The 25,010-nt window shown below is 50.7% G+C and overlaps 2 protein-coding genes across 6 annotated transcripts in view; both read right to left on the bottom strand.

Moving 5' to 3' along the window:
• The window catches only part of LOC116941694 (collectin-12-like), a 28,194-nt gene extending 13,750 nt beyond the window's left edge, over positions 1-14,444 (bottom strand). Inside the window, exons 1-3 of one of the 2 annotated variants that reach the window (XM_032953030.2) lie at positions 14,245-14,444; positions 3,272-3,322; positions 2,560-2,691 (exon numbers count right to left, since the gene is read on the bottom strand). In XM_032953030.2, coding sequence (XP_032808921.2) covers positions 2,560-2,691; positions 3,272-3,322; positions 14,245-14,251 — 190 coding nt within the window. In that variant the 5' untranslated portion in view covers positions 14,252-14,444. The remainder of the gene's footprint in view (positions 1-2,559; positions 2,692-3,271; positions 3,323-14,244) is intronic. The other variant, XM_032953029.2, reaches the window with a different exon arrangement.
• Positions 14,445-17,897: 3,453 nt separating this feature from the next.
• MIB1 (MIB E3 ubiquitin protein ligase 1) overlaps positions 17,898-25,010 on the bottom strand; it is a 77,413-nt gene continuing 70,300 nt past the window's right edge. For all 4 annotated transcript variants that reach the window (XM_076066504.1, XM_076066506.1, XM_076066503.1 and 1 more), the window contains exon 21: positions 17,898-23,093. In XM_076066504.1, coding sequence (XP_075922619.1) covers positions 22,953-23,093 — 141 coding nt within the window. In that variant the 3' untranslated portion in view covers positions 17,898-22,952. The remainder of the gene's footprint in view (positions 23,094-25,010) is intronic.

The raw sequence follows: 25,010 nt of genomic DNA, 5'->3' as shown, positions 1-25,010 counted from the left end.
GAGCACTCCCTTTAAGAGTGTGCTCCTAATCTCAGCTCGTTACCTGTATAAAAGACTCCTGGGAGCCAGAAATCTTTTTGATTGAGAGGGGGTCAAATACTTATTTCCCTCATTAAAATGCAAATCAATTTATAACATTTTTGACATGCGTTTTTCTGGATTTTTTTGTTGTTATTCTGTCTCTCACTGTTCAAATAAACCTACCATTAAAATTATAGACTGATCATTTCTTAGTCAGTGGGCAAACGTACAAAATCAGCAGGGGATCAAATACTTTTTTCCCTCACTGTACTTGTGCTGCTCTTTTTGTCGACTCGTGCGTTCTTCGATCACAACCATCGAATACCTCGTTGGTTAATTGTGCAATAATCCTCTTAAAGACGCCCGTACTAGCGAACTCCACTCCCCTATCACCCCCAGGATGCCGTAGAACAGCGGTCCCCAACCCCCGGGCCGCGGACCGGTACCGGTCCGTGGCCCGGTACCGGTCCATGGCCCGTTAGGAACCGGGCCGCACAGCAGCAGGAGGTGAGCGGTGAGTCCGCACGTGGCCCGCCCCATTATTTTATTATTTACCACTTCCATCCGCGCCTCTTTCCCGCACTGCGCACTCGTCTCAGTCACAGTGTTGGTAAAGCCCACAAGCTAACTCCAGTAGCCACAATGAGTAACAAACAAACGTCGCTGGAGAGCTTCTTTGAAAAGGGGGAAAGACCCAATGATGAACCCCTCCCCCCGGTCCGTGAAAAAATTGTCTTCCACGAAACCGGTCCCTGGTGCCAAAAAGGTTTGGGACCGCTGCCGTAGAATGGTTCCCAACAGTAAAACCACACGCCGTACGACTCGAGACGATTATTATTATTATAACAACAATTATTATTGACGTCAACACCACTGCAGCCTCGGGCGGTGCTCTCTCGCTCCGTATCCACCAACTGGGTTGAGGTGACGACGCGTCGGCTCTGCGCGTCTGTGAGAATCGGCAATTAGAGATTTTCTTGCCAAATTAAAAGCAAATTTCTCAACGACTTTTTAAATTCTCTTATATATTCGTCTCTGTGGAGGGGGGGGGGGGGTTGTTAAGAGAGAGGAGCGCTGCAAATGAGACGTATGTGCTACAGGAGAAGAGGTTATCAGAGATTAAAGTAAATAAACCCCAGGACATAAACCCCCAGGGGAGGGGGGGGGGGGGGTACCCCCACCGGTACAGCGGGCCGCTCTGTTATGATTACAGCTATCAGAGGAGATGGTTCAGGACGCTTCCCTCATCCCCTCCCTATCGCTAACCGCATCTCTGGAATACTCAACCGCTCCACCATCATTGACTGTCCCCTGACCCGGTTACCAGGTCGGAGCTAAGCGCATATTCAATTCGTTTCAGTGCTCGCGACTCAATTCACCTCCGCTCACTGCATTTTTGTAGTTTTATATATCTATATCAACCTTGCGTAACGCTTCTGATCCGCTTATGATTAAAATGATTAAAATCTTAACGTAAACACCGTTAAAATATTAACGCAAACTACGCACACACGCGCGCGGTAGTGTAGCGGTTAGCATGCTGCGCTATGAACCTGGCCAACACCCAACACCGGTGATGATTATCTGAACCGGTCCTGGGCCCTAGGTCGACTCAGCCTGAAATGAGTACCTGGTGTGATGTGTTAACATCGCCACTAGGGAGACAAAGGCGGCCGGGCGTGATGTTGGCCACCTACCCCCCTCGTGTGCCGTGCCGGCCTTTAAAGGTGCTCGCTAACAGCACTTGCCCCTACATTCTGTTAAGGCTATACCGGGGGATCTTTGTCTTTGTGCGCACGTACGGCCATTTGTCGATGCATTGCTGGGAGACGGGCCCTACCCACGGCGTGCGGGGTCATGGGATGGGGCGCTTGTTTGACCGCACTTCACCACGCTGGTGAAGTGCGGGGTTTGGTGAACGCACGGGAGCCGCAGATGTGGAAGCGCCAAAGCGCGCAAGTTCAACGGTGAATGTAAAACACAGCCACGTGTTCCCCATGCAGATTACAAAAAAAATTGTATTTAATTTCTCTGTCAGCCTATGGAGGGGGTATCTGCGCCAATGTTTTACGGCTACATTCCGCCAAGTTTGGCTAAAAGCTCCCAGTGGCTCGGAGTTGCTCTCGACGCACGGCACTCCGAGACCACCCCCTCCCCCCCCCCACTCGACAGAGAGAGATGGATCCTCGGCCACTTCCATCGGTATTTTCTCTTCCATCGTTACAGAATATCGGTCGCGAGTGATACCAGAACTGACCCTGGGTCACTCCCCCGCCCCGCACCCCCTCCCCCCCCCCCCCCCCCACCCACCACCCCAGCAAACATGGAACATTGAGCCAACTTGGTCCAGCGATTCCAACCACATTCCAAAGTTGGTCCAACGGTTCCAAACACGTGGCAACGTTGCCCCCGACGAGGTCGGCTCGCGTGCGGCGGCGAGCGAGGTTACGGCACCGCGAGAGCGCGAGGGCCGGCGGCGACGTGGGACGGCCTTCATGCACAGCAGCGGATGGAACGTGGCGTCGGCGCCGCCCGTACCGATACAGGCGAGGGCAGCGACGGCCACCGCCAGGCCGGCGGCCACCGGGTAGAGGGCGGAGATGGAGGCTCGCAGCAGCTTCTGGGATCGGCAGCCAGGGCAGCCCGAGGCTCGCGTCTCTGCAGCAGCATCTGATAGAGGAGCGTGTGGTGAGCGAGTGTGAGCGGGGGAGTGTGGTCAGCGAGCGCGAGCGAGTGTGTGCGAGCGCGAGTGAATGGTGGCGAATTGGCGAGGTAGTTAACATCTCAGCACGGTGGGGAAATATTAAGTCCCTTGCCTGGTGTGCAGGAGGTTATGGGTCCAATCCCGACCTTGGCACCTGCTGCTGTATATTTGGAGTTTGCATGTTCCGTCTCCCCGTGGTCGTGTGGATTTTTCACCGGGTCTTCCGGTTTTTTCCTCCACATTTAGAATGGACATCGATTTATTAGAGTATTTGGCAGCTAAACATTTTCCCGTGATTAGCCACTTCGTTGAGCTATCATTTGTGGCCAGGTCGCTTCTAAAAAAAAGAGCTATATTGCTCAGTGGGCCTTACCTGGTAAAGTAAAAATAGTTGTAATAGTTTATATAAGCGGGGTCCCCTGCCCAATTTCCAACCCCCTCGCCCCCACCCCCCATCTTCGTGGTGCCCGGTGCAGCCGCACCGCCTGCACACTCGATGGCTATGCCGCCGATTCAGTATAAACGCTCTCCGGGAAGTCCACTCACCCAGGTGTTTCCAGGGATAGGTTTGCATCTCTTCCCCTTCGCCCACGTCATCTGCAAGCGCACACGCGCGGGGGGGAAAATCCCATCAGAGAACGCCCATCCCCCATGGGCGTGGCGATTAAAATTCAAGGCTCGGTTCATTTTCCTCTCTCGTCCATCAACACAAACGTAACATGAGCACATCGCTTGCATACAGTCTGCGTGAATAAAAAATAATTGGTCCATCGCGCGCGCGCCATTCAATGCGCGTGTGCATCGTCAACTTGAACGCATCCGACATGCCATTGTTCAGAGCCTCGTCAGTGAACCGCTCCACCGTTCACGCCACCCGACGGAACACAATGCACAGTGACCCCCAGGTTTCCGAGGTCATCCATTTGGCCCCTCCACCAACAACGCTGCGGTCACACTCAAAGAGTCCTTCGTCAGGAGGGCCGTATTCGAGCACGTACAACATTTGCCCATTGTGATGATCACCTCACCCCCCTGGCCTATTACGCATTGGCAGACTATTGCATGCCTATTAAATATCTCTTCTGTTTTGATTAATTGCATTCGCTCGCGGCGATCTTCGCGCGTGACGAAGACCGATAATGCGTTTACGTTTTGCTCGCGACGGGAGAATGGACGTCAATCGGTGAAATCCGCGGATCGGTGAAAAACCAACGCTCTCGAAATCTGTGTCAAGCACTTGAATGGTGAACGTTGACCCTGCTAAGGCATAGCAAGACGGACAAACAGCGAGAGATGGTGGGAGAGCCATCGTGGACCCGACAGTGGCTCACGATGGCAAGTACAAACACCGCTGAAATGCGATTAATTCACCCTTCACTTGAACGCGTGAGCCGCTTTGTTTATTTTGCTTGTTGAGTTTTGGAGCCAGGCTCTGCCAGGATTGGGCAAGGACCACAACACCGCCCCTCTTCACCCGGGCTACAACACCATTACATATCTTTAAGAAAGCACTATAAAACAAATGAACATACAATTACAGAAAATGTATTTAATGCATTTTTTTTACCTTAAAATCTTATCAACGATTCTCGTACCAATCTAGATTTGAAGTTTTGGAGCCAGGCTTCTCGTACCGTCTGGGACCCATATCCCGTGTGAAGTTTTAAATATACTCGGTAATAAACGTGTATGTACCCGACATGAGTGTATTGTTGGGGGGAGTGGTGGCACAGTGGTTAGCGCACTGCTGCTATGAACTTGGCAAATTGAGTTCAGAATTCCCGACTGTGGGGCGACATCAGTGGCGAGTGCGATCTGATCTCACCCAACCGATGCCAGACCTTCACCAACCCGCATTGACCAGCGTGGTGAAGTATGGCACAAACAAACCTCCCTCCCTCCAAGCCCCCCCACGACCAACACAGCGTGGGGAGGCCCTCACCCAACAGCGGCTGTGAACAACAACTAAATATACCACCCGGAGTTGAGGACACGAACGATAACGCCAAATCTCGCCGCACAACGTGGGGTCCATGACGCTAGCGCAGAACGAGTGGACAGCCCGGCGTAATGCGAAGAGTGATATTGTTTTCGTGATGTGTATTTTTTGTTTAATCCGTATAAACGGAGCGAGGAGTAGAATTATGCTTGGGGGGGGGGGGGCGGAGAGGGGCGCGAGACTGACGGTTCCGATAAAAGTTGCGAGCGGCGTGAGCGAGGACGCCGCAGCACAGAGCTCGAGAGCGAGCGGCAGGCGTCTGGGAAGGAAGTCGCCACGCCGTGACTTCAACAACGCTGGGGAGCAGGGGGGGCGGGGGGGGGCTGTCCCCAGCCGCACGCCTCTCGATTCATCTTTGTTTATGGACAATATCACGCTGTTTATTTCGTGGGGTGAAACATCTCATGTGCATTCCCCCCCCCCCCCCCCCGTTCAAAAACAACAACAATGACGCTACCGAAATGCTGACGCAGCAGCAGCAGCTCTGCTTTTGCAAGGTACACAGATGGGGGGGTGGCGGGCAGGAGGGGGTAGGCCTTGGCAGCCCGTCACCGTGTCCCCACGCGCACCTCGTCTGCTCCCGTCTATAAAACAGCGGCCGGGCAGGCGTGGCGAGCCTAGCGCGGAACGCACGCACCCAGCCGGTAGGAGAGTCCACTTCATAGCCTTGAGTGACTCCTTGCACAGATTCCTCGCGGAACGTCGCACGCTAATCCGGAACTGCGGTCGGGAATTGTGACTGCGACGTGGGTGCGCACGTGGGACTTCCTGCACGTGGTGCGGAGCCAACCGTGCGAATTGGATCGGCACCACTTTCGTCTGTCGTGAAAACATCTTTGTTGTTCTTTGGCTGTTACTGGAATTTGATTGGACTTTACCACTACTGGGTTGCGAATCATTGTTACGAGCTTTTATCATAGTTTGTCTGCATTCTATCTCTATTGCGAGCGTAGTTGTCAGTATTATTATTGTTACGAGTATTTCCGATTGGATTTTATCTAGACTTGTGCGTAGTTACTTGTATGTACGGCGCGCTTGGAGATAGTTCAATGTGGAAGGCGCTTTATAAAATTAAACAGTCTGCATCAGCAGCAGGCCATGCTTTCCCACCTGATGACGGACGCTTGTGTTGCGCCCGAAACGTCGTGATTTATTTTATATTCTACCTACGTGACTTTACCGAAAGAACCAAAGAGTATGGATTCCTGCAGTCACGAAAGCTTCAAGTTAAGATATAAAATTATCATTAGCATATTATTAATAATAATAACATTACGCACACGCACTTTCCACGCAATCCGCTTGTGCTATCGGGCCATCACACAAACCCGACGCGCCAGCGGCCGGCCGTCACAGCGGCTTCCCGCTTCTATTTTTCGCAACAGAGAATCGTTCCTTTGACGGAGGGCGCGCACGCACGCACACGCATCGGTGCGCGGAGCGTGAACCACGGAACGCATTCCACCTCCTCCACCTCATCGTCGTCGTCGTCGGGACGGACCGGCTGTGCGTAGCTAAGAGACACCGCGGAGTGCCGTTCCATCGACTGGGAATTTTTATTCCACCGTTGCCAGCAAGGGGCCCCTCGGCAGGGGGACCCAACCCGTGAACCTCTCCTCCCACCCACCTCATTCCCATATCTCCCCACGGCCACATCTCCTCCTCCTCCCACAGATCGGCAGGAACTCAAACGAGTCCCCAGTGCTGCGAGGTTTATGGACAAAGAATGAGGCCACTTGGATGTGCCCGAGCTCCGCTCTGCTGGCCAACACAAGCAGCACACTGGGCCCTCGGAGCATGGTTATTCAGCAAGCGCCGATCTTTCGACAATCTAAAGTCACCGATTCGAATCATTGATCCCTGTTAAATTTACGTAACAAACTAGGACCAATATTTAATCGAGAGGGCCCTTGCCTATAAACATCTGGCACTTCACCTGCAGCATTAGTTCAAGCAAGTCTGACTCTGATGATAAGACAATGGATGTCAACAACCCGGTCCAGAGTTTGAAACGTTGAACCCAAAGCTGCTGAAATTAGTGCCCATAGAAGGTCGTGTGGTTGATGGGATTTGTAAAAAAAAAACTTTTATTTTGTTATTTATATTCTCCACATACGCATGGAACATCATCGATTCTCACAGCACAACCAGCTGAAAGTATCGTGAGCGAATGGATTCATTATATTTGACTAATGACTGCATCGTTACACGGCCAGTTTCCACGAACCACGTGCAATAGACGCGAATCAGAAATTACCGATTCTTAAAATGCACGCGTAACGAGCTCATGAATCTATGACTCAATGAATCATAATGTTCCCGATCGATTATTACTTTTTTTGCACGACCCTCACGATCAAACAATCCCAGCTGCACCTAAAGCTGAGCAAAGGTGACGCCTGGATAGCACGTGACTCCTTGGGAACCAGAGGGATAGCGCAGGCTTCCACTGCGCGGTGGCCGGGGAGATGCTAACACAGCGAGTGGAATTTTTCAATCTGTGCGGAACTTGGAACGTTGTTCCCGGCTCGCGCGCGTGACTCTTCCCCAGCTACTCCGGTTTCCTCCCACGTAAAGCCAGACGCTCATTAATGGAATTGGCCAAATACCTCAATGTAGCAGGACCTCCCCTCGAAAGCAAACGAGTCTTGAGACTCAAATGTAAGGCATCCTTCGGTAAACAGCTACAGGATTATTTCCGTCCTCCCCATCCAACTCTTGCGCTGTGCACATGGTTCATGTCACTGTCTCCGTGCCGCCAAGATAAATGCATTCCTCATTCCAGGGTGTGCACGTGCGTTCGTGAGTGCACAAGCAGAGCAAGGCTCTCGGGGACCTGGGCGAGAAGTCCGAGTGCACGGGGTGGCACCTCCAGCGCAGGCCCGGGGGCTCCAGGGCTGCTCCAGCCGTGGCGTGTTTGTTTGTGGCCGCCGATGGAGAAGTCATCTCTCTCTGGCCACACACGATGTCTGCTGCTGCTGCTCTCCGTCAGCTGCGGGATCTAAGGAGGTGGTGGTGGGGGGGGGGGTAATACCCCCCTCCTCTGCCCACCTCCCTCCCACCCCACCTTGGGAGGCTTCGATATCCGCCTCTGTTGTGCCATGGGGAGGCCCCAAATCGCCACGGCGCAGCTGCCCGTGAAGGGGTCGCCGCGTGTAAAAGCCTCGAGTTCAGCAGGGCTCTGCCGCCACGAGGTTGTTTGGCCAATTCCTCTCTTAAGAACGATTTGAACGCGGGAGGAAACTCCCCGTATCCGGAGAAAACGGATGGGTTCGTGAGCTCACTGGCAGTGCTGCCTACCTCATGGCCTGGGGTTAATTTACCCACTTCATGTACTGCCATCTTCCCGGCCAAACTGGGACCAATCCCCCACAGGGTTTTAGGAGTTTTAACAAAATCTCAGCGATCCGGAAACTCACGCCGCCCTTGGCTTAAAATTTAAAGAGGAAAAAAAAAAGAATGCACACCACATGGCATGTCCAGCCAGCACCCCCCACCCCCCACTGAGCCGTTGCCCAGGGGTCACGCTGTCAACAAGGCAGCGCTCCATTCCTCCCGCTCTCCATTTCTCTCGCTGTGCTTGTGCGGTGCAGATTTCAAAACAAAACTAAAAAACTATTTTTTATTTTGCCCGGTAAGAAGGCCCACTGAGCTATACAGCTCGTGTTCAGAAGCGTACGCGGCTATTATAAATGATAGCTCAACAAAATTGGCTTTTTTCATCACGTCGAAATTTATAACATCCAAATACTCTAAACGCGTGATGTTGATTCTAAACGTGGAGGGAAAAACCCGAGGACCCGGAGAAAAATTCTGGCTACCGCGAGAAAGAGAGACACGCAGACTCCTAATACACAGACGTCAGGGTCGGGATCGAACCCACGACCTCTCCTGATACTCCGACTGATGCTGGCTCTAGGATTTGGTGTTACATGTTATTTATGTAGTTTATTGTAAAAAATTCGGTCACAGTCCTTGTGATCACTGTTACGTTGCAATTATGGCTTTATATTTTTTGTGATTTCGAAAAGTTTTTTGGTTTGGACATGTTTGTTTTGTTGTAGTGCGGAGTTAGACTCATGGCCTTAATCTAAGTTTTCTTGTGGTTGTTGTTGTTTGACTTGCATCCCACTGGGATTTTTTGCACACAGCGTTGGTGTACGGTGCTTTTTTCAGGAATATTTTGCTGTTTTTTTCATGGATTTTATGTTTGCACAGTCACACAGAGTCGCTTTAAGATGTTTTCTTGTTCGTGTTTTTGTTTTTTGTTGCAGTTGCACCCGATTCAAGAGCCGAATGGCTCACAGGGCTATACCAAAATAAACAAAATAAAGAAACTGAAATACCAGGCGAGGGACTTAACATATCCTAGCCACCGCGGCTCCCAAGCTTCTCCCGGTGCCACGAACCGGAACGCGTTTGCGCCGCCCGGTCCCGTGGAGGAAGAGGGGGGGGGCGGGAGAGGATTCGCTTGGAGGGTGCTGGGAGCGTCCGAGCGCTGTGCGTCGCCACGTGCCGACGTTTGAGAATGTGCCAGTGCCCGGCTCACTCGGGCCACGTGACTCCCCACGAGGTTGTGTTTTACAATTACGCCCGCGCGGCTGCACAGCGCCCGCTTCTCCGAACGCGCTCTCTGCATTTGCAGCGCCACGGCCACGCAGCAACCCCCCCCCCCCCCCGTCTGCTGCTGCTGCGTCGGCGCTTCCTTGCGCAATCATTGTCGTCGTCGTGATCGGCCATGATCTACCCACTGTTGGATGAAGGCCTACCTCGAGGGCCCCGAGCCGTCGCCATCTCGAACAGTTCTGCGAATGCAGTGGTCCGTCGAGAACGCCGCAACGTGAGCCGATGTCATCGCTCCATCTCCATGCATTTGAAGTAGTCTTTTGCTTAACCAGGTGAGACCTCAAGAGACCAGGATGAACCTCATTTGCAAAAGTGACCTGTGGGGGTGCCATGACTCTGCTGCCAGTAGGAGGGAGGCGATGGTTTAACGCTGGGTGTATGCAGGCGTCCCCGATTGAGTCGCTTGCGATTTAAGTTTCTCATTTGACGAAAATGAAACCCTGGTCATCGATTCGAGCTTGCTACAATGTTACTGTTGTGCAAACAAAAATTTAGGTTTGTAATAAAAAAATATGCGGAAATAATGTTACCAAGTGTTTATCAGTTAGATTTGTGATATTGAAACAGCTGGTTGTCCTAATTACACAAACAGGATACCGCGTTGTATAATAAATAGTGTGCTGATGAAACTCACAAAGTCAGAGTTTTAATTCCTCTCGTAATGTGTAAACATAATCTGCTTTGTGTAAACTTACACTGTGTCAATGTATGAAGGAGTGTGCATTATCGGTTGTGTAGCGGTTAGCGCTACGCTGCGCTACGAACCCGGCGACCCAAATTCGATTCCCGCTCACGGCCAACACCGGTGACGAATATCCGAACTTGTCTTGGGCCTCCCCTAGGTCGACTCAGCCTTAAATCAATACCCTGGTGCGGTGTGTAAACATCTGCGCTGGGGGAGACAAAGGTGGCCAGGCGTGGCCGTGCCGGCCTCAATAGGTGCTCGCTAACAGCACATGCCCCAACAGCCTGTTAAAGGCTTTATGGGGAATATTTTTGGTTATTGTTCATAAACATTGCAAAGCGCAGTGCACACGCACGCATTGGCACACAGATAGCATACGTTATGCGTACACGTGCCATCGCATAACAACACAATTTAGACACTTGAATATACACAGTGCAGCAGAGAGCTGGGACATAACGGGCGATATGCAATAGCGTGTGCGGACGAACGAGATGGCCAGCGGACAGCAGTAGGGTCATGCATTCTTGAATCCATCCGAGCTGTCCTCGAGTGTTAATGCCTTCACAGGCTCGGGGTGGGTTCTCTCTGCGCTCCTCCCGTTTCCTCCCACAGTCAAGGCCAAACGAACCACCCATTCACTGGGATGTGGCCAAACAATTACAATGTTGCAGGACCCTCCTGCTCAGAGCATTGAGACTCGGGGAGGCTTTTTTTTATCCTGGAGAAATACACAGCCAGCGATCTCCGACCACTGTGTCTTAAATGCACTGCTGAGTAAAACTAATTTCTTTAGAACTGTGTTTTGTGTGTTAAAGTTTGCTGTCCTTCCCCCGCACCTCCGATTAGCACGGCTGGCTACGTACGGCGCGAAAGAAGTTCATCGTACCTACAGCACACATGACACTAATAGTATTACAATGACTATGAGCAGCCCATCCAGGATGCGCCTAATCTCATCAGATCTCGCAGGCTAAGCAGGGAAAAGTAACCTAGGTGGGTGACCGCCTTGTGCAAAAGGCAGGTGGAGTCGTAGGTATTGTGGGTAGCAGAGGACGGTGCAGCAAAAACATTGTTATTATATATTCTTAGTTTTTTCGGTAAAGTCACGTTGAAGAGAAACAACAAAATAATAAAAAATGTATAAAACAATAAAAAATTCTCACGACGTTTCGACCATAACTCAAACGGTCATCTTCAGGTGTGTTGGTTTGCATAAATTTATTTTTATTTGTAAACGGCGCATTTATTTATTTATAAAAAAAACGTTGGCGTCACGCGCAGCGATTTGGCAGTTTGCCCAGGACTAGTCCATCTATTTTTATATATATATTTTATTATTTTGTTGTTTCTCTTCAACGTGACTTTACCGAAAAAACTAAGAATATGAATTACTGCAGTCACGTAAGCTTTAAATCAAAATATAAAAACATTGTTGTATAGTACTGCATTCGCCCCCACACCACCACCACACTGACCATCGTAGCGTGCTGAAGTATATGGTCAACTAAAATATCCCTCAATGGCTCGCTAGGTGCGGGGGAGGCCCTCATCCAGCAATGGATTGGACTGACAAAAAACGGGCCGATGGGCCTAAATAAACACGGTTGGCTAAGTACGGTGCGAAAGAAGTTCAACGTAGATACATACAAACATGCACGTGGACACACACACAAAACGTGCAAGCGCTGACATCATCGCCAAGCATTCTACGCGATGCGTGTAACGCGCACGTGTGTTCCACATGTGTTCACCACAAAAGACAAAGATGCCCCGTATAGCCTTAACAGACTGTAGGGGCAAGTGGTGTTAGCGAGCACCTATGAAGGCCGGAACGGTACACGAGGGGGTGGGTGGCCGGCACCACGCCCGACCGCCTTTGTCTCCCCAGTGGCGAAGTTTACACACCGCACAAGATACTAATTTGAGGCTGAGTCGGCCTAGGGGAGGCCCAGGACCGGTTCAGATAATCTTCACCGGTGTTGGCCGTGAGCGCGCTAACCGCTACACCACCGCTCCCCATCGTGTGTGCGGTTGTCCACCACGAAATCCTCTCTCCATCTCTCTCCCCTGAAGCCCTCTCGTCGTGGCTTTGCGAACCACGACTCGCCCACGCTGGGGACAGCTGTGAAAAAGAGCAGCTCTCCGTAGCTCGTCGGATTCCTCCGGCAGACGACGTAAAGATTCCGATGGTGAAACAATCCCTCCTGGACGTATCGTGAACATCATACGCGCGAGTGTAAAGCTTTCACGACCAAATATAACGATTCGTCATTCGTTTATTCTGGGTCAGATCATGGAGTCTATAATGTCTTCTTTAAAAAAAAACTATAAACCGTTGAGCACCCGACACAGCCAAACAAAACAAGTTGGGTCTGTCGTACAAACTTGTCAAACTTTATCATGGCACACTATTTTTTGCCAGTATGAAGTCTGCATTGACCACACGTAATCGATCCATATATAATTATCAGAGCATGTTTGTTTGCGTGTTCACCACAGGTACTGCGTGTGGTTAATGCAGGATGTGATTCCTTGCAAAAAAAAATGTTTTGCTCTTTGAACGTCTTAACATCTCCCCCCGTTTTAATGCCAGAAAGGGTTAAAAAAAACTGCTCTTATTTTTCCACTCTTTCTCAAACTTCGCTTTGAAATATCGACGTTCGTCCTCCGGATTTGCTTAAACCCCCCAAATCGACCGGCGTGTGTGCCCACACGTGGCGACTTGTTTTGATCGGCTCTGTCGGGTGGTGAACGCTTTCTAGTGCAACAAAACAAGCACATTTTGTTTACCGGAACGATCTAACCCAACAAACTAAAGCAATGAATCACACGGCACGTGGGTAACTTGTTTTTTTGTTCACTTGTGTGATCTGTTGTTGTTGTTTACGAGTGACTTGGATAATGCAAGAACAACAACAACGGTGCGCCAATGAGTGGCAACGATTACCCAACAAGGCAAAGATCCCCCGTGTAGCCTTAGCGGACTTTTGGGGGCAAGTGCTGTTCGCGAGTGCAGTAGCCTATTGAAAGGCCGGCACGGCACGCGACATTGGGGTAAGGTGGCCAGCACCATGGCCCGGCCGCCTTTGTCTCCCCAAAGTGGCGACGCTTTACACACCGCGCCAGGTAGTCATTTGAGGCTGAGTCGACCTAGGGGAGGGGTGGGGGTAGCCTTCAGCAGAGTGTGTGGGGGCCAAGTGCTGTTAACCAGGAGGGTGGCTGGTGGTGGTGGGGTGGCTACACACGTGCACACGTTCATAGCCTGTTGAGTAATAAAGGCTTTAATAAAGTGCATTGCTACACTTTAATACAAGCTGGCGTCGAGTGTGCGTGTTGTGTGTGTTGTGTGTTGTTGTGTGTGTTGTGTGTTGTTGTGGGTGAGCCATGAGCGGTGTTAAAAGCAGCTTTTCTTGCATTACCGGTAACCGGTTTGGAGAACAAGGGGGGGGGGGGACGGTTATCGGTTTGCCGCACGTACAGATTGTCTGAGCAATAAAACACATCTATGTTGTGTACACGTGTGCATGTTGTGTACACGTGTGCATGTTGTGTACACGTGTGCATGTTGTGTACACGTGTGCATGTTGTGTACACGTGTGCATGTTGTGTACACGTGTGCATGTTGTGTACACGTGTGCATGTTGTGTACACGTGTGTGTACGTAGTCCCGTTCATACGCACGTTTCTGTGAGTTTGTGTGCGTGTAACTCTGACCATGTGCATATTTCACCCTACGTATGTGTTTGCGTACGCACACACACACAGTGGACACACACACACCACTGTGTGTGTGTAAGAACTGCATACATACGGATCGCGTGTGTTATCGTGGGGAGCGGTGGCGCAGTGGTTAGCGTTGACCACTGCGCCACTGAACCCAGCGTCCGCCGTTCGATTCCCGGTCACGGCCAGCGTTCGGTGGCGAACATGTGAACCGTTCCTGGGCCTTCCCTAGGTCGACTCAGCCTTTAAACAAGTGTGTAGCTGATGTGGTACATCACCATTGGGGGGAGAAAGGGAGGGGGAGAGACAAAGACGGCCCTGCTGCTCGCTAACAACAAAGTCCGTAGAGACCAACACCCCCGAGTGTGTCTATACGCGGTGTGTACGCGCGCGCGCGTGCTCGTGTGTGTGTGCGCGCATAAAGGGTGCCCATGTGAAAACTCGCGTGGACGTGCTGATTGCGAGCCCGGAGTCGTACATCACCTTGCATGGCTGCGCTTGCCCTCGGCGACTCAGAGCTCGTCCTGCGATCCAGACAGCATCCCAAGCCAAACGCAAACCACGACCACCACCACCACCCTAATAACCACCCCCTAAGCACCCCACGCCGGCCACAGCAGATCAGCAGAGTGCCTCCACCTTATTTCCTTTCTCTCCGTAACAACTTCCCCACCCACCACCCTCTCGTTCATTATTTATTTAGCCCCCCCCCCACCCGACGACTCACCCACCCACCCACTCACTTCCCCGACCCGCGCCGCGCGGTGTTTGTCCGGAGCCCCTCGGGCTGTCGAGCCACGCGGTGGGGCCGGTTCGCTGCTCAAGGGCGCCCTCTGGTGCCAAGTTCCCACGCGTTGCCACCTCGCCCCGCCACCCCCACGTGCCATCCCAAGCAGTGACAGCAAGCATCAGAATCACGCTCAATTATAAACCGTAGTTATTTTAAATGTGATAACACCCTCACTCAAGGTGGGGGGGGGGGGGGGGGTGCGGGGGCTATAAAAATTTTGTACACTAACATAAAATGCAAAGACAATAAAATAACGTTTAAGTAAAAGCTATGAGAAAAGAGTGAGTCTTGCGCTCCCTCCTAAACACAGCGATTATGGGTTGACAGGTATAGCCACCGGGCCGGGTTGACATGAGTGGATAAAAAAAGAGCTTCATGGCTCATCGGATTTCTACTCGCACATCACTCCGACTCTCCGTGAGCTGCACTGGCCGGCGAGGCGCTCCAGATCCTCGGGGCGACGCTTGAGACGGCACCGACTCCCCAGTCCAGCGTCGAGCGCTAGAGCCGAGGCTGAGAGAGGAGTCGTTAAGAGTCCTCCTCTGAAGAGTGTAGAAGATTATAACAAACCCGTCAACCCCTGATCAGTGCCCTACCTTGTTACAGACCAACTCAGACCGTGTTGGTCACACCCCGTGAACCTTATAAATCTCAACGTTCATCTTACAAAGTCCCATCACAAGGGAGAAACACAACACACATAGAAACAATTTGTTTTGCCCGTATTGAAACGGCTGTACGCCGCGTGGACCTAAAAACTCAATGTTCCCTGCACAAGAATAGGGGGCAAACCGTGTGGGGTTGACAGCTGAGCGGCGCGTACGAGCCGCTCCCCCCTCCTCCGCCTCCCCTCTCATCTCGCCCCCTCAATCGGTTCGGCGCTGTTTTTGTTGCTGGAGTTGGGAGGCGTCTCGTAGGCATAATACTGGGAGATTGCCTTGAGAGAGTGACGGCAGAGGGGAGGGAGGGAGGAGGAGCGAGAGGAGAGAGACGGGCGAGGTCGCCTTCAAATTTAAAGCTGCGAGGGTGGTATGGGGTGGGGGTTGACCGGGGCCTCGTCATCCCAACCTCAGTGGCGTGCTGATGAGGACCCGAAGCGCAACGCAGGGGGGCTGAGCGAGGGCGAGAGGCGCTCACAGGAGCTTGCGACCAGTGCCGGACTAAGCTAGTGCGGGGCCTGAAGCATGATTTCATAAAGGAGCCCCACATTAACACGTAAATATTAAAACACATACATTTATACCTTGCACAGTATAGTAATTGTATTATTTCATTTGCTATACAGCCAGATAATACGACAAATCGCTAACCTTAAACACCCAGTCGTTCATAAAAGTTGAAGGGCAGTATAGTACTGTAGTAATAGAGCAAGTGCAAAATCACTGAACCGGAATTGATAGCTTGAAAGCATTTAGCGCGGGGATCCTTGAAAGTAGCTTGTGTAGCTACTACATATGTAGTAGTAGCTACTACTACATGTGTAGTAGCAGCTACTACGGCTGTACGCCGCATGGACCTAAAAACTCACGTGTAGTAGCAGCTACTGCTGCTACACGTGTAGTAGTAGCTAAAGTAGCTACATATGTAGTAGCAGCTACTGCTGCTGCTACACGTGTAGTAGTAGCTAAAGTAGCTACATATGTAGTAGCTGCTACTACACGTGTAGTAGTAGCAGCTACTACATATGTAGTAGTAGCTACTTTTGCTACGAGGATAATTAATCGGCACCGCTGCGACCTGACGCCACATGGAACCAAAGAAGCGAACGAGATGCCATCTGTGGGGTTGAGCGACGTCTCGTGTGAGATGCGAGTGATCATGTGTAGATGAATCATTGCAGTCACGAAAGCTTTAAATCGAAATTGGTTAATGTGGTTGTTTTGCCATTTTTTTAGTGTTAATCTTAAGTGTATTTCGCAAAAGTAGGCGAGTCTTCGTTTGCTGTCGTGCTGCGCTGAGGAGTGGCAGCGCGCTCAAGAGCTCGGCTGGGCTGGACTGCTTTAAGAGGGGTTGAAGAAGAGGCCCTCTCGGACCTCGACAGGACCCAAGGTGGGTTTGCAGGTGGTGAGGGTGACCAGGGCAGGGAAACGGGGAAGAGAACCACACCGAGCCCCAGGGGTATCCGGGGAAATCGGAACAGCACCGCGGAGTCTGCGTATTTGGTATGGCTTTCGTGTTAACACGTTTTGTTTTCGCTCGTCAGTTCGCACATTGACATCTCTGCGCTGTTCCTCTCACTGCCGCCACTTGCCAGCGGTCTTGGCCTGTGGTCGTCCTCGTAAAACAGCTGCGAAGCTCAGTCGACCTTACCAGCTCATTATATTTTTGGCCGATTTGTTTGCCTTTCCTCTACTTTTCACTACTATCGTGTTCTTTGTATATTTATTGTAACGTTCTTACCTGCCCCTACTGGACATCTGTGAAAAAGCGCTTTCTAGCTCATCAGATTCTTCCAGGATAAATATTAATATTCTGAAAAGTCGTAGTCTTGAGACTTCCCGACATTTGAATTTTGACGATGAGAAGACTTAATTCGCTCTTTAGATGATTCCCCCCCCCAATTGACTGATTTGGCCACACCAAGTCCTCCGGCTCGCTATTCGCATGGCCCATGGGGATGAGACCGGGACGAACCTGCAAGCCCCCCCCCCCACACACACATTGGTACCGTCCGTGGCACCGCCTCGCTGCGGCACCGCCTCGCTGCGGCAGTTGAGGGCCGGCCAGGGGCCTTGAGCACCACCTAGGTCGCATGGGATGCCACGTGTAATTGCTTGCGGTGGAGGTCACCACAATAAACCGCTGGTCATGTGTATTAGTGGAAGTGTGGCTGTTCGTGACATTGATGATGATGATGCTGTTGACGGTATTGGAATAGTTTTGTGCGGGGACTAATTGTTACTGCAGGACAACTTGAACAACAATCATGTTATAGGTAATGACAACACCAAAATACACTCTTCGGTTCTTCAGGAAGAATCGAGAATATCGTTAATAAACAGGCAGCAGTGCATTACATTAATACCACTTTTACAACCATTACAGTTCACTGTGTCTGTTGGTTAGAGTTCACGTTAAAAGCTTGCCAGTTAGTATTTAATGTTGATGAATAAATAACGTTTGGGTGTAGCTAATCCGTGGGAACTAAATGTAACCGTGGAACAAACAAGTAGCACCAGACTTTGCATTCGCACTGAAATTCACGGTCCTACGATGTATATAGGCTCATGGCAATTGAACTTTACTTTTAAATCACTTGAACGTCACAACACGGGGATATGAAGGCCACGACAGAGGTGCAGTGGGAATTCCCCTTCATCCCACGCGAAGACACGGGGGCGGCATCTCAATGATAACGTATTTTATTACATTACAGAGAATACGTGTTCCGTTAGGGGTTCGCACAAGCTTTGAAGACGCGACCGAGTCTGAACAAAATCAAACGTCTCGCATCATAGCACCGGTTCCTACAAGCCATCAGATAACGTACGCCGAAGGACGTTTACTCAAGAGTGGGTTCACACTGGATCTTTAACGAACGTTAAATGAACATCACGTTGCCTTCATGCGAAACGTGTTCGCTCGGCCACAGTGGCACGCAAATCTTATGGTCACATTGTATGCCACGTGGTTTGTACAATCGCTTCAAAAACCCTTGGCTTCAACCTCTGATTACCCTGATCCCGATTAGCCACTGGTTCACTTAACGTTCCAAAGTTCACCCAAGTGAATGCGAGCGGTATGTAACTTATCAGTGGCCCTTAATCGCCCATTACATTAAGTTACTTGCGTTTAGTGATCAAGTGCGGACCCACCCTAAGGCTACAGCGCTAACCCTGCATTGCCACGATCCGAGCCCCTAATGGCAGCAGTTGTACTCTGTTGTCGTTGGGGTAGCAATGCTCCATCTCTTTTGCTCGTCTTGAGTTTCAGCAGAAGGGTAGGCTATGATGTCCATCCCATTATATAAATGAAAGCCGTACTGACACTGGATTTAAGAGGCCGATGTGTAAGCTGCAAACTACAACGCTCGATAGATTGGACGTCGAGTATAAAGCTGTGAATATAGGAGTCCGGGCTGCGGGTGTTCATAGTCTCAAAACAATTGTACTCATTCATTAAAACACCCAATACCAGTGTAAAGGGCTAGGACAATGACCCAATACCAATGTAAAGGGCTGGGACAATGTTTCCAGAGTTTTAAGCTCTCGCGACCCACCACTTTGCGTGTAAAGCCAATGCTGTTCAAATACAAATTGGGTACATTTCACGCTGCACGTGACTGACGGTTGATAAACACGTCTCACGGGAAATTGACAGCAACGATTCCAATCAAATAGAGACGTACACGCAATCTCTCAATATATACCAAAGTATAATAATGTGTTAGGATTTGCGTGTGCGTGTATGTCTGCGTCCCACCACGATACAGAGCACGCGACAGCACATGGAACGCACTAGAAAGAAGACTTTCATGGGGTGGTCACGTGGACTGGAGCTTTGTAAATACTGGGCTCGAGCAAAGAGCCAACCCACCACCTTAGCATTCAGTTGAATCTGGCCACCGGGCAACCAAGCATTTGCCTCATTAGGTTGGTCCAGTATTTGGGCCATCACATACTTAGCGCAACGTAAATCACTCAATAGCTAGCAATGAAGTTAAGATTTAGGTTGCACCAAGTATGTGGCAGACTAACTTCAGCATCAGCTGATCAGACAGATGCCCTGTAGCCCAGTCAGGCTCAGTTTTATGTTTTTGGAGCGGAACCTTTGTGATGGGCACTTATTCCGCACACGATGCAAACAGACTCACATGAACAGACCTTAGGGGAACCGTTTTCACATTTCATCATCATTAGCATCATCAGCATGATTACAAATGCATTACAGCAGTCGAAACAACCTTTAAACCATCAATAACAGAACTGTTTAAATGTAACACAGGTCTTAACGGGGAGAGATAACACTTAAATTAACGCATCACACAAGCTTAACTACGCGAATGCACGAACGCTTTAAACATAACGTTTAGCTATACAACGTGCTACATAAGGCTTAAAAAATAAATGGTGTGCATGTCTCTGTGCACACAATGTCGGAGAGTTTTCTTAAGGGGCGTTGCATCACTGTTCACGTGGTTTTTTTGCCCTCTTGCCCTTAGACCTCTCGTCTCAATCTGTCATCATCAGGCAAAAACCCTCTCGTAGCAAAGATGGGCTCGGTTGATGGTAACCAGAAAATGTATGAAAATAAAGTTTGTGACAGTTTGAAGCTATCCGAAGATGAACCGAGAACGCGCGAAGGTATCGCCGCATGACCCGAGTAATAACGCGCGCTGGCAAAATATCTTGCCAGGAGAGATACTTTCGAGGCAAGCAATGAAGCTCCCGCAGAAAGAGTGGATTGGTATTTGATAACGCCGCGACGAGCGGCCGTCTGTTGTGATTACGGAGCACGTGCAGATGAACCCATTTTGCGATCGCTTGATTTTGGGACTAAACGTTCAAGGGCAAGACATTTTGTAGAAAACGGAAAGTGTTGGTATGTTTAGAACTGATGTTTCAAATGAACAGTTTGCAAATGTTGAACAAGAAGCATGATTGTTAAAGAATATAGTAACAAGTTGTAAAGTCGTGCAGCAGCAATGAAAACGCAAGTCCGCAGTTATGCTCAGCAGATATCGTGGGAAGAGATAGACTTGGTACAAAGTGTTAATCGCTTGGGAAAATAAGTAAAAAACTATAGTTTTGCCTCCGCGTGCAATCAAGGCTGGCAGAGGAAGCAGACATCCGTTTACTTTATTAAAGCGAAGAACTTTGAGAATGCAACGTTCAACACTGAACCTATTGGCCCAGTGGGGTTATCTGGAAAGCGGTGGCTTGGTGACCATGACAGTGGATGCGAAAGGGGACGGCTTCGAAGAAATGAAGCTTCAACTGGACAGCAGCTCTGCGTGCGATGCCGAACGTCCCCAAAGCCGATTGCCAGGGTGCAGTTTGAAAATGGCAACAAGCTCCAAGAACCCGTCTTTGTCCTGATAATCCTGTTTTTGGCTCTTGAGCAACGTGGTACAAAAGCAAACGGGTGAAATTGTGGGAAGCCACAAAATGAGTCGCACCAAAGAGCAACGTTGGCGAGGAGGGATAAAAAGTGAAGGTCCTGCTGGGTGTTGTGAAACGGGGGATGGTACAAGATGCACTGCGCTGTGAGATGCAGCAATGGTATGGCGTCTTCAGCTGTGCACCAGCACGAGTTGGTAAAATGCATAGGTACAAAACCAGGCAGCGGCTTTTAGCCAGAAGGTTGCCGCTCAGGCATGTATGCACGTGGATTAACTCGCTGGTTCTTTTGTTCAAATACATGCTTCACTTTCTCAAGCCCGTTGATCCGAGTTGGAATATTTATTTCCACGCGGAACAAACACGGCCATCAAAGTCTGCAGTAACTTCAGCGCCGGCGCGGCCTTCGGTGGACCAGCGCTGTCATCTAGACACACAGAGAAGACAACTCACCCAGGACAGAGCCCAACGTGGCACGTTTCACCCAACGTGTTCGTACACTGGCGGCTCCCATCGTTTTTGCCGCAAACGGAGTTTGCATCATACTACAAGTTGTGCTACTTGACAGTTGCGAAGGTATCTTCTGGCCAGATATCGGAACGAGGCTGCGATGTATAAGAAGCAAGTCTCCTGTTGCCTCTGTTATCTAACGGGCGTCTGTCTTTACTGCTCCCACTGGGGGTTCTCTTGCGTCATTGCAAAGGCGACAAAGCACAATGTTTGTTTTGGCTCCAGTAAGTTACATGGCAACTCCTGTCATTCAAGCCCAAGGTATGAAAATAAGAAATGTAGGAATCCCGTTTGGGTTACATGGGTTGTGTTGTTGGCTTGGTGAGGGTCTGGGACAATTTGTTGTTGTTGTTTTGCTGCCTTGCCCAAGCTTGTATTTGGTGTTGACAAATCGGCAGGTATATTTGTACTTACGCAATTAGTACTTACATACTTTATTTATAGCAACTCGCTTACCTTTATCTTGTTTGTATTGTGTGTTGATTTCACTTTTTAACCCGCCTCGGACTGGACATCTGCGAAAAAGAGCTTCATAGCTTTTCGAATTCATCCAGTCCAGATAGGGCTTTCTGATTCTGGTTGTGAACCCAACGCGAACATAACTTGAAACAGAACCACATACAGACTCCTGTTACGGAGATATTTATTTGTGCGGTGATCAGTGCTTGGGACGAGGCTCTCAGGTTTTTGGACAAATTAAACTGCGCTTCTCCCGGAAACACTATCTACTCTGTTCCGCCCACCCCTCCCCCCCGCCCTTTCTATTGTATCTGACATCCTCACCTTCTCTGGACTCTGAGGGACCCTCAGATGTGGACTCCGTGCCTTTACGCCACCCAACGCTAATATTGCCCCGCTTGCTGGACCAAGAACACCCGTTGAGAACACTCTTGTCACAATCTGGCCCGAGAATAAAGTCCTGACGATAAAAAAGCACGCCCACGATAGGTCACGAATGGCAAATAGCCAGTCTGCACGGAGCGCTGCTACAGTGACCACTAGCCGAGCCATAACACCGACACTGTCAAGCACCGACTGCGACGCAAACGCCAACACGGGGAACGCTTCATTGAACGAATGTCATCCGACTGCATCTCCGGGCATAAGTCGTAGATGTGCCTGTTGCTTTGCCTAGCTTGATTGCAGGCGGGGGGGGGGGGGTATGCGGCACTTGCTGTACATTTGTAACAGGTGATCCCAGCAGGGCTGAATGCCATGGGGTTGACGCCCACCCCCATCGCCACTCCCACAGCCTCGACGGGGACGCAGGAGAGCAAAACGGCTGCCGACGCGGCTCGCTACGCGGCTCGCTACGTGCCTGTGTGCCAACGAGCGGGCGGGAGCCACCACCCACACCACCTACTGGCAATTTGCACGACGCTATATTCTCTCTTCGGGAGGAATCTACGTTCACGATCAACGAGGTCCTCGTGTGACGTGAACCGCACGCCCTAGGCAGCGAGTGAGCGCGTAAGGCACGGCTGGCACGTGGCAGCACCGCACGGCCGGCACGCGGCAGCACCGCACGGCTGGCACGTGGCAGCACCGCACGGCTCGCACGCGGCAGCAGCGCACGGCTCGCACCACCGCCCAGGCACAGAGTGCCCACACGGGCCTATCCGGCCACAAGGTCAGCAATAATCGGGCACGTGCTTCTGAAGGAGGGGGTGTGGGCGGGGAGTGTGGGCGGGGTGGTGATTTTTCAAAGAGCGAGGTGTTGCGTGCGCATGGTGTGGACGTACGGGTTTGTATCGGCAGACGGGCTAGCGAGCGAACGGGCGAGCGTACGTACGGACGAGCGGGCGAGCATACGGGCGAGCGGGCGAGCATCCTCAGTAGAGCAGCACCCGGCGCTCAATGCTCTTGCGGCAGATGGGACACTCGCTCATGCGGTCCCCACAGAGCTGGCACGTGCCGTGCCCGCACAGGAAGATCATGTTCTTGAGGCGGTCCAGGCACACGGGACACATGGTCTGCGTGTCCGAGGGTGGGTGGGGATGGAACGGAGGGTGGGGGTGGGGGGGAGATTGCAACGTGGAAAAGGGAAGAACACAACGCATTTTGATTGCTGTATATATTGTGTATGTATGCCCGCACGCACGTACAGCCCTTTTGTCAAACTACAATAGAACGAGGGCCTACGCACACCGTCTGGGTTATGTGACCGTTCGCCATCACGCTGGTCAGTTCCCATTGGCGAAAGCGGAGAGCATAGACGTTGGAGCAAAGTACAATACAAAACTGGAGTTTTACACACTGCCCTCTGCTGCCCACCACGTAGCCCCACGACCATCTATGCATGGTGGGTGGTCACCCATCCAAGAACTAACCAGGCTCTACCCAGCTTAGGCACTGTGTGTGTGTATATATGTGTATAAAACATAAAAATACAAACATGCATCCAGGTAATGTACAGTGTAGGCTTTGTAACTTTTAAAGTATGACGCAAACCAAAAAAGACAGACAGCCCTAATATTGTGGATTTGTACTGAAGCTGTGCTAAGCGCCATCCAATATAAGTTTGAAGATCCGTAAAAAAAAGTTCAAGTGAAGCTAACGGTCATTAGAGTTAATTTATAGTGACATCAGTGCATCGACAACACAACAAACACGAGCGGGTGAGAGTTCAGTGCTGTCAATAGTGCAATGATGATGCATGCCCTTCAGTGTGCCGTAATGATGCGCATCACACTTCACTGTCGGACCCAGCGGCCTCTGTTCAACGTGGGCCAAACTGATGAACGAGCCGCTCAAATCTTCGAGACGCAAAGCGGAGGTAACGTTGACTGTCAACATCCAACGCACATCTGCCCTGACGGCTACCCTTCCTCTTTCGTACTGGTAATTAAAACATTTTCGAAGACGAACGCATTTTGGAAAGCTGCTACATTAATCCACGCGAATGCATGACTTCCCAACTTTTCATATTAACAGCAGCTTAATACTCATGTTAAACAGAACGGAGCGTCGCCTGCTTACGCGAGTACGTACGTATGCATCTCCAAGGTAAAATACTACATCTCTCTCTACCGGGTGGATCTACAGCGACGGTGTCTGATATGGATGTAATTCATGGCTGGGAGGCTAAAGTACAGGCCTGGTAGAGAAAGTTTGGGCTTTGCGGCGGCGAGTGCACGAAAGCAGTGAGAGCGACCCCCCCGCCATCACGCACAGGGGCGGAGCCAGGGGGGGTGACAGGGGTGACATTCTGCGTATAAGTGTACGACACTCGGTCTGGCGGACTTCGTGCAACTGCATTGTCAGAGTGTGTCGCCAACCGACGGCGTCTAGTTCAATAGCCTGACTCTCTAATCATTCTTGAAATTAAAATTTGTGGAATGTCACCCCGGCCTGAAATCCTGGCTCCGCCCCTGATCACGCACAGACTGATGTGCGTGATGGAAGATGTCAGCTGGTATGGTGGGTGTGAGACGGCGAGTGGGGAGAGCTGACACATTAAAGGGGAGTATAAAGAAGCATAGGCAGCAGATATTAGACGAGTCACTTCAACAAGAAGTGTGTAAATGTAGCCGAGACAGATTGTACAATAACCTTGCATATGGAGGTCACAAACAAAAAGAAGAATTGACAAAACAGAGCCGAAAGTAATTCAAGTCGATGACAAAAAAAATCGATCACCTGAATGTGCACATCTTCACTTCAACAATAATCTTATCGGGGGGAGGTCGCGGTGACAGTGGTTAGCGCACTGCGCTCCGAACCCAGAAAGCCGGGTTCAATTCCCACCCACGGCGAACATCAGTGGTGACAAAAATTGGAGATTGTTTACAGTCACATGACACTGTTTCTGTGCTCTGACCCAGTGTAGCCAATGTGTGTGCAACAACATGTGCGTGTGCACAAGGCACTTGCTCTTTTGGGGACCTCCA

The sequence above is a fragment of the Petromyzon marinus genome, chromosome 12 (assembly GCF_048934315.1).
Source record: "Petromyzon marinus isolate PM22_M1 ecotype Great Lakes invasive population chromosome 12, UKy_Petmar_22M1.pri1.0, whole genome shotgun sequence".
Taxonomy (NCBI): domain Eukaryota; kingdom Metazoa; phylum Chordata; class Hyperoartia; order Petromyzontiformes; family Petromyzontidae; genus Petromyzon; species Petromyzon marinus.
The sequence above is the reverse complement of the archived record's forward strand: the minus strand, read 5'-3'. Positions and strand labels throughout refer to the sequence as shown.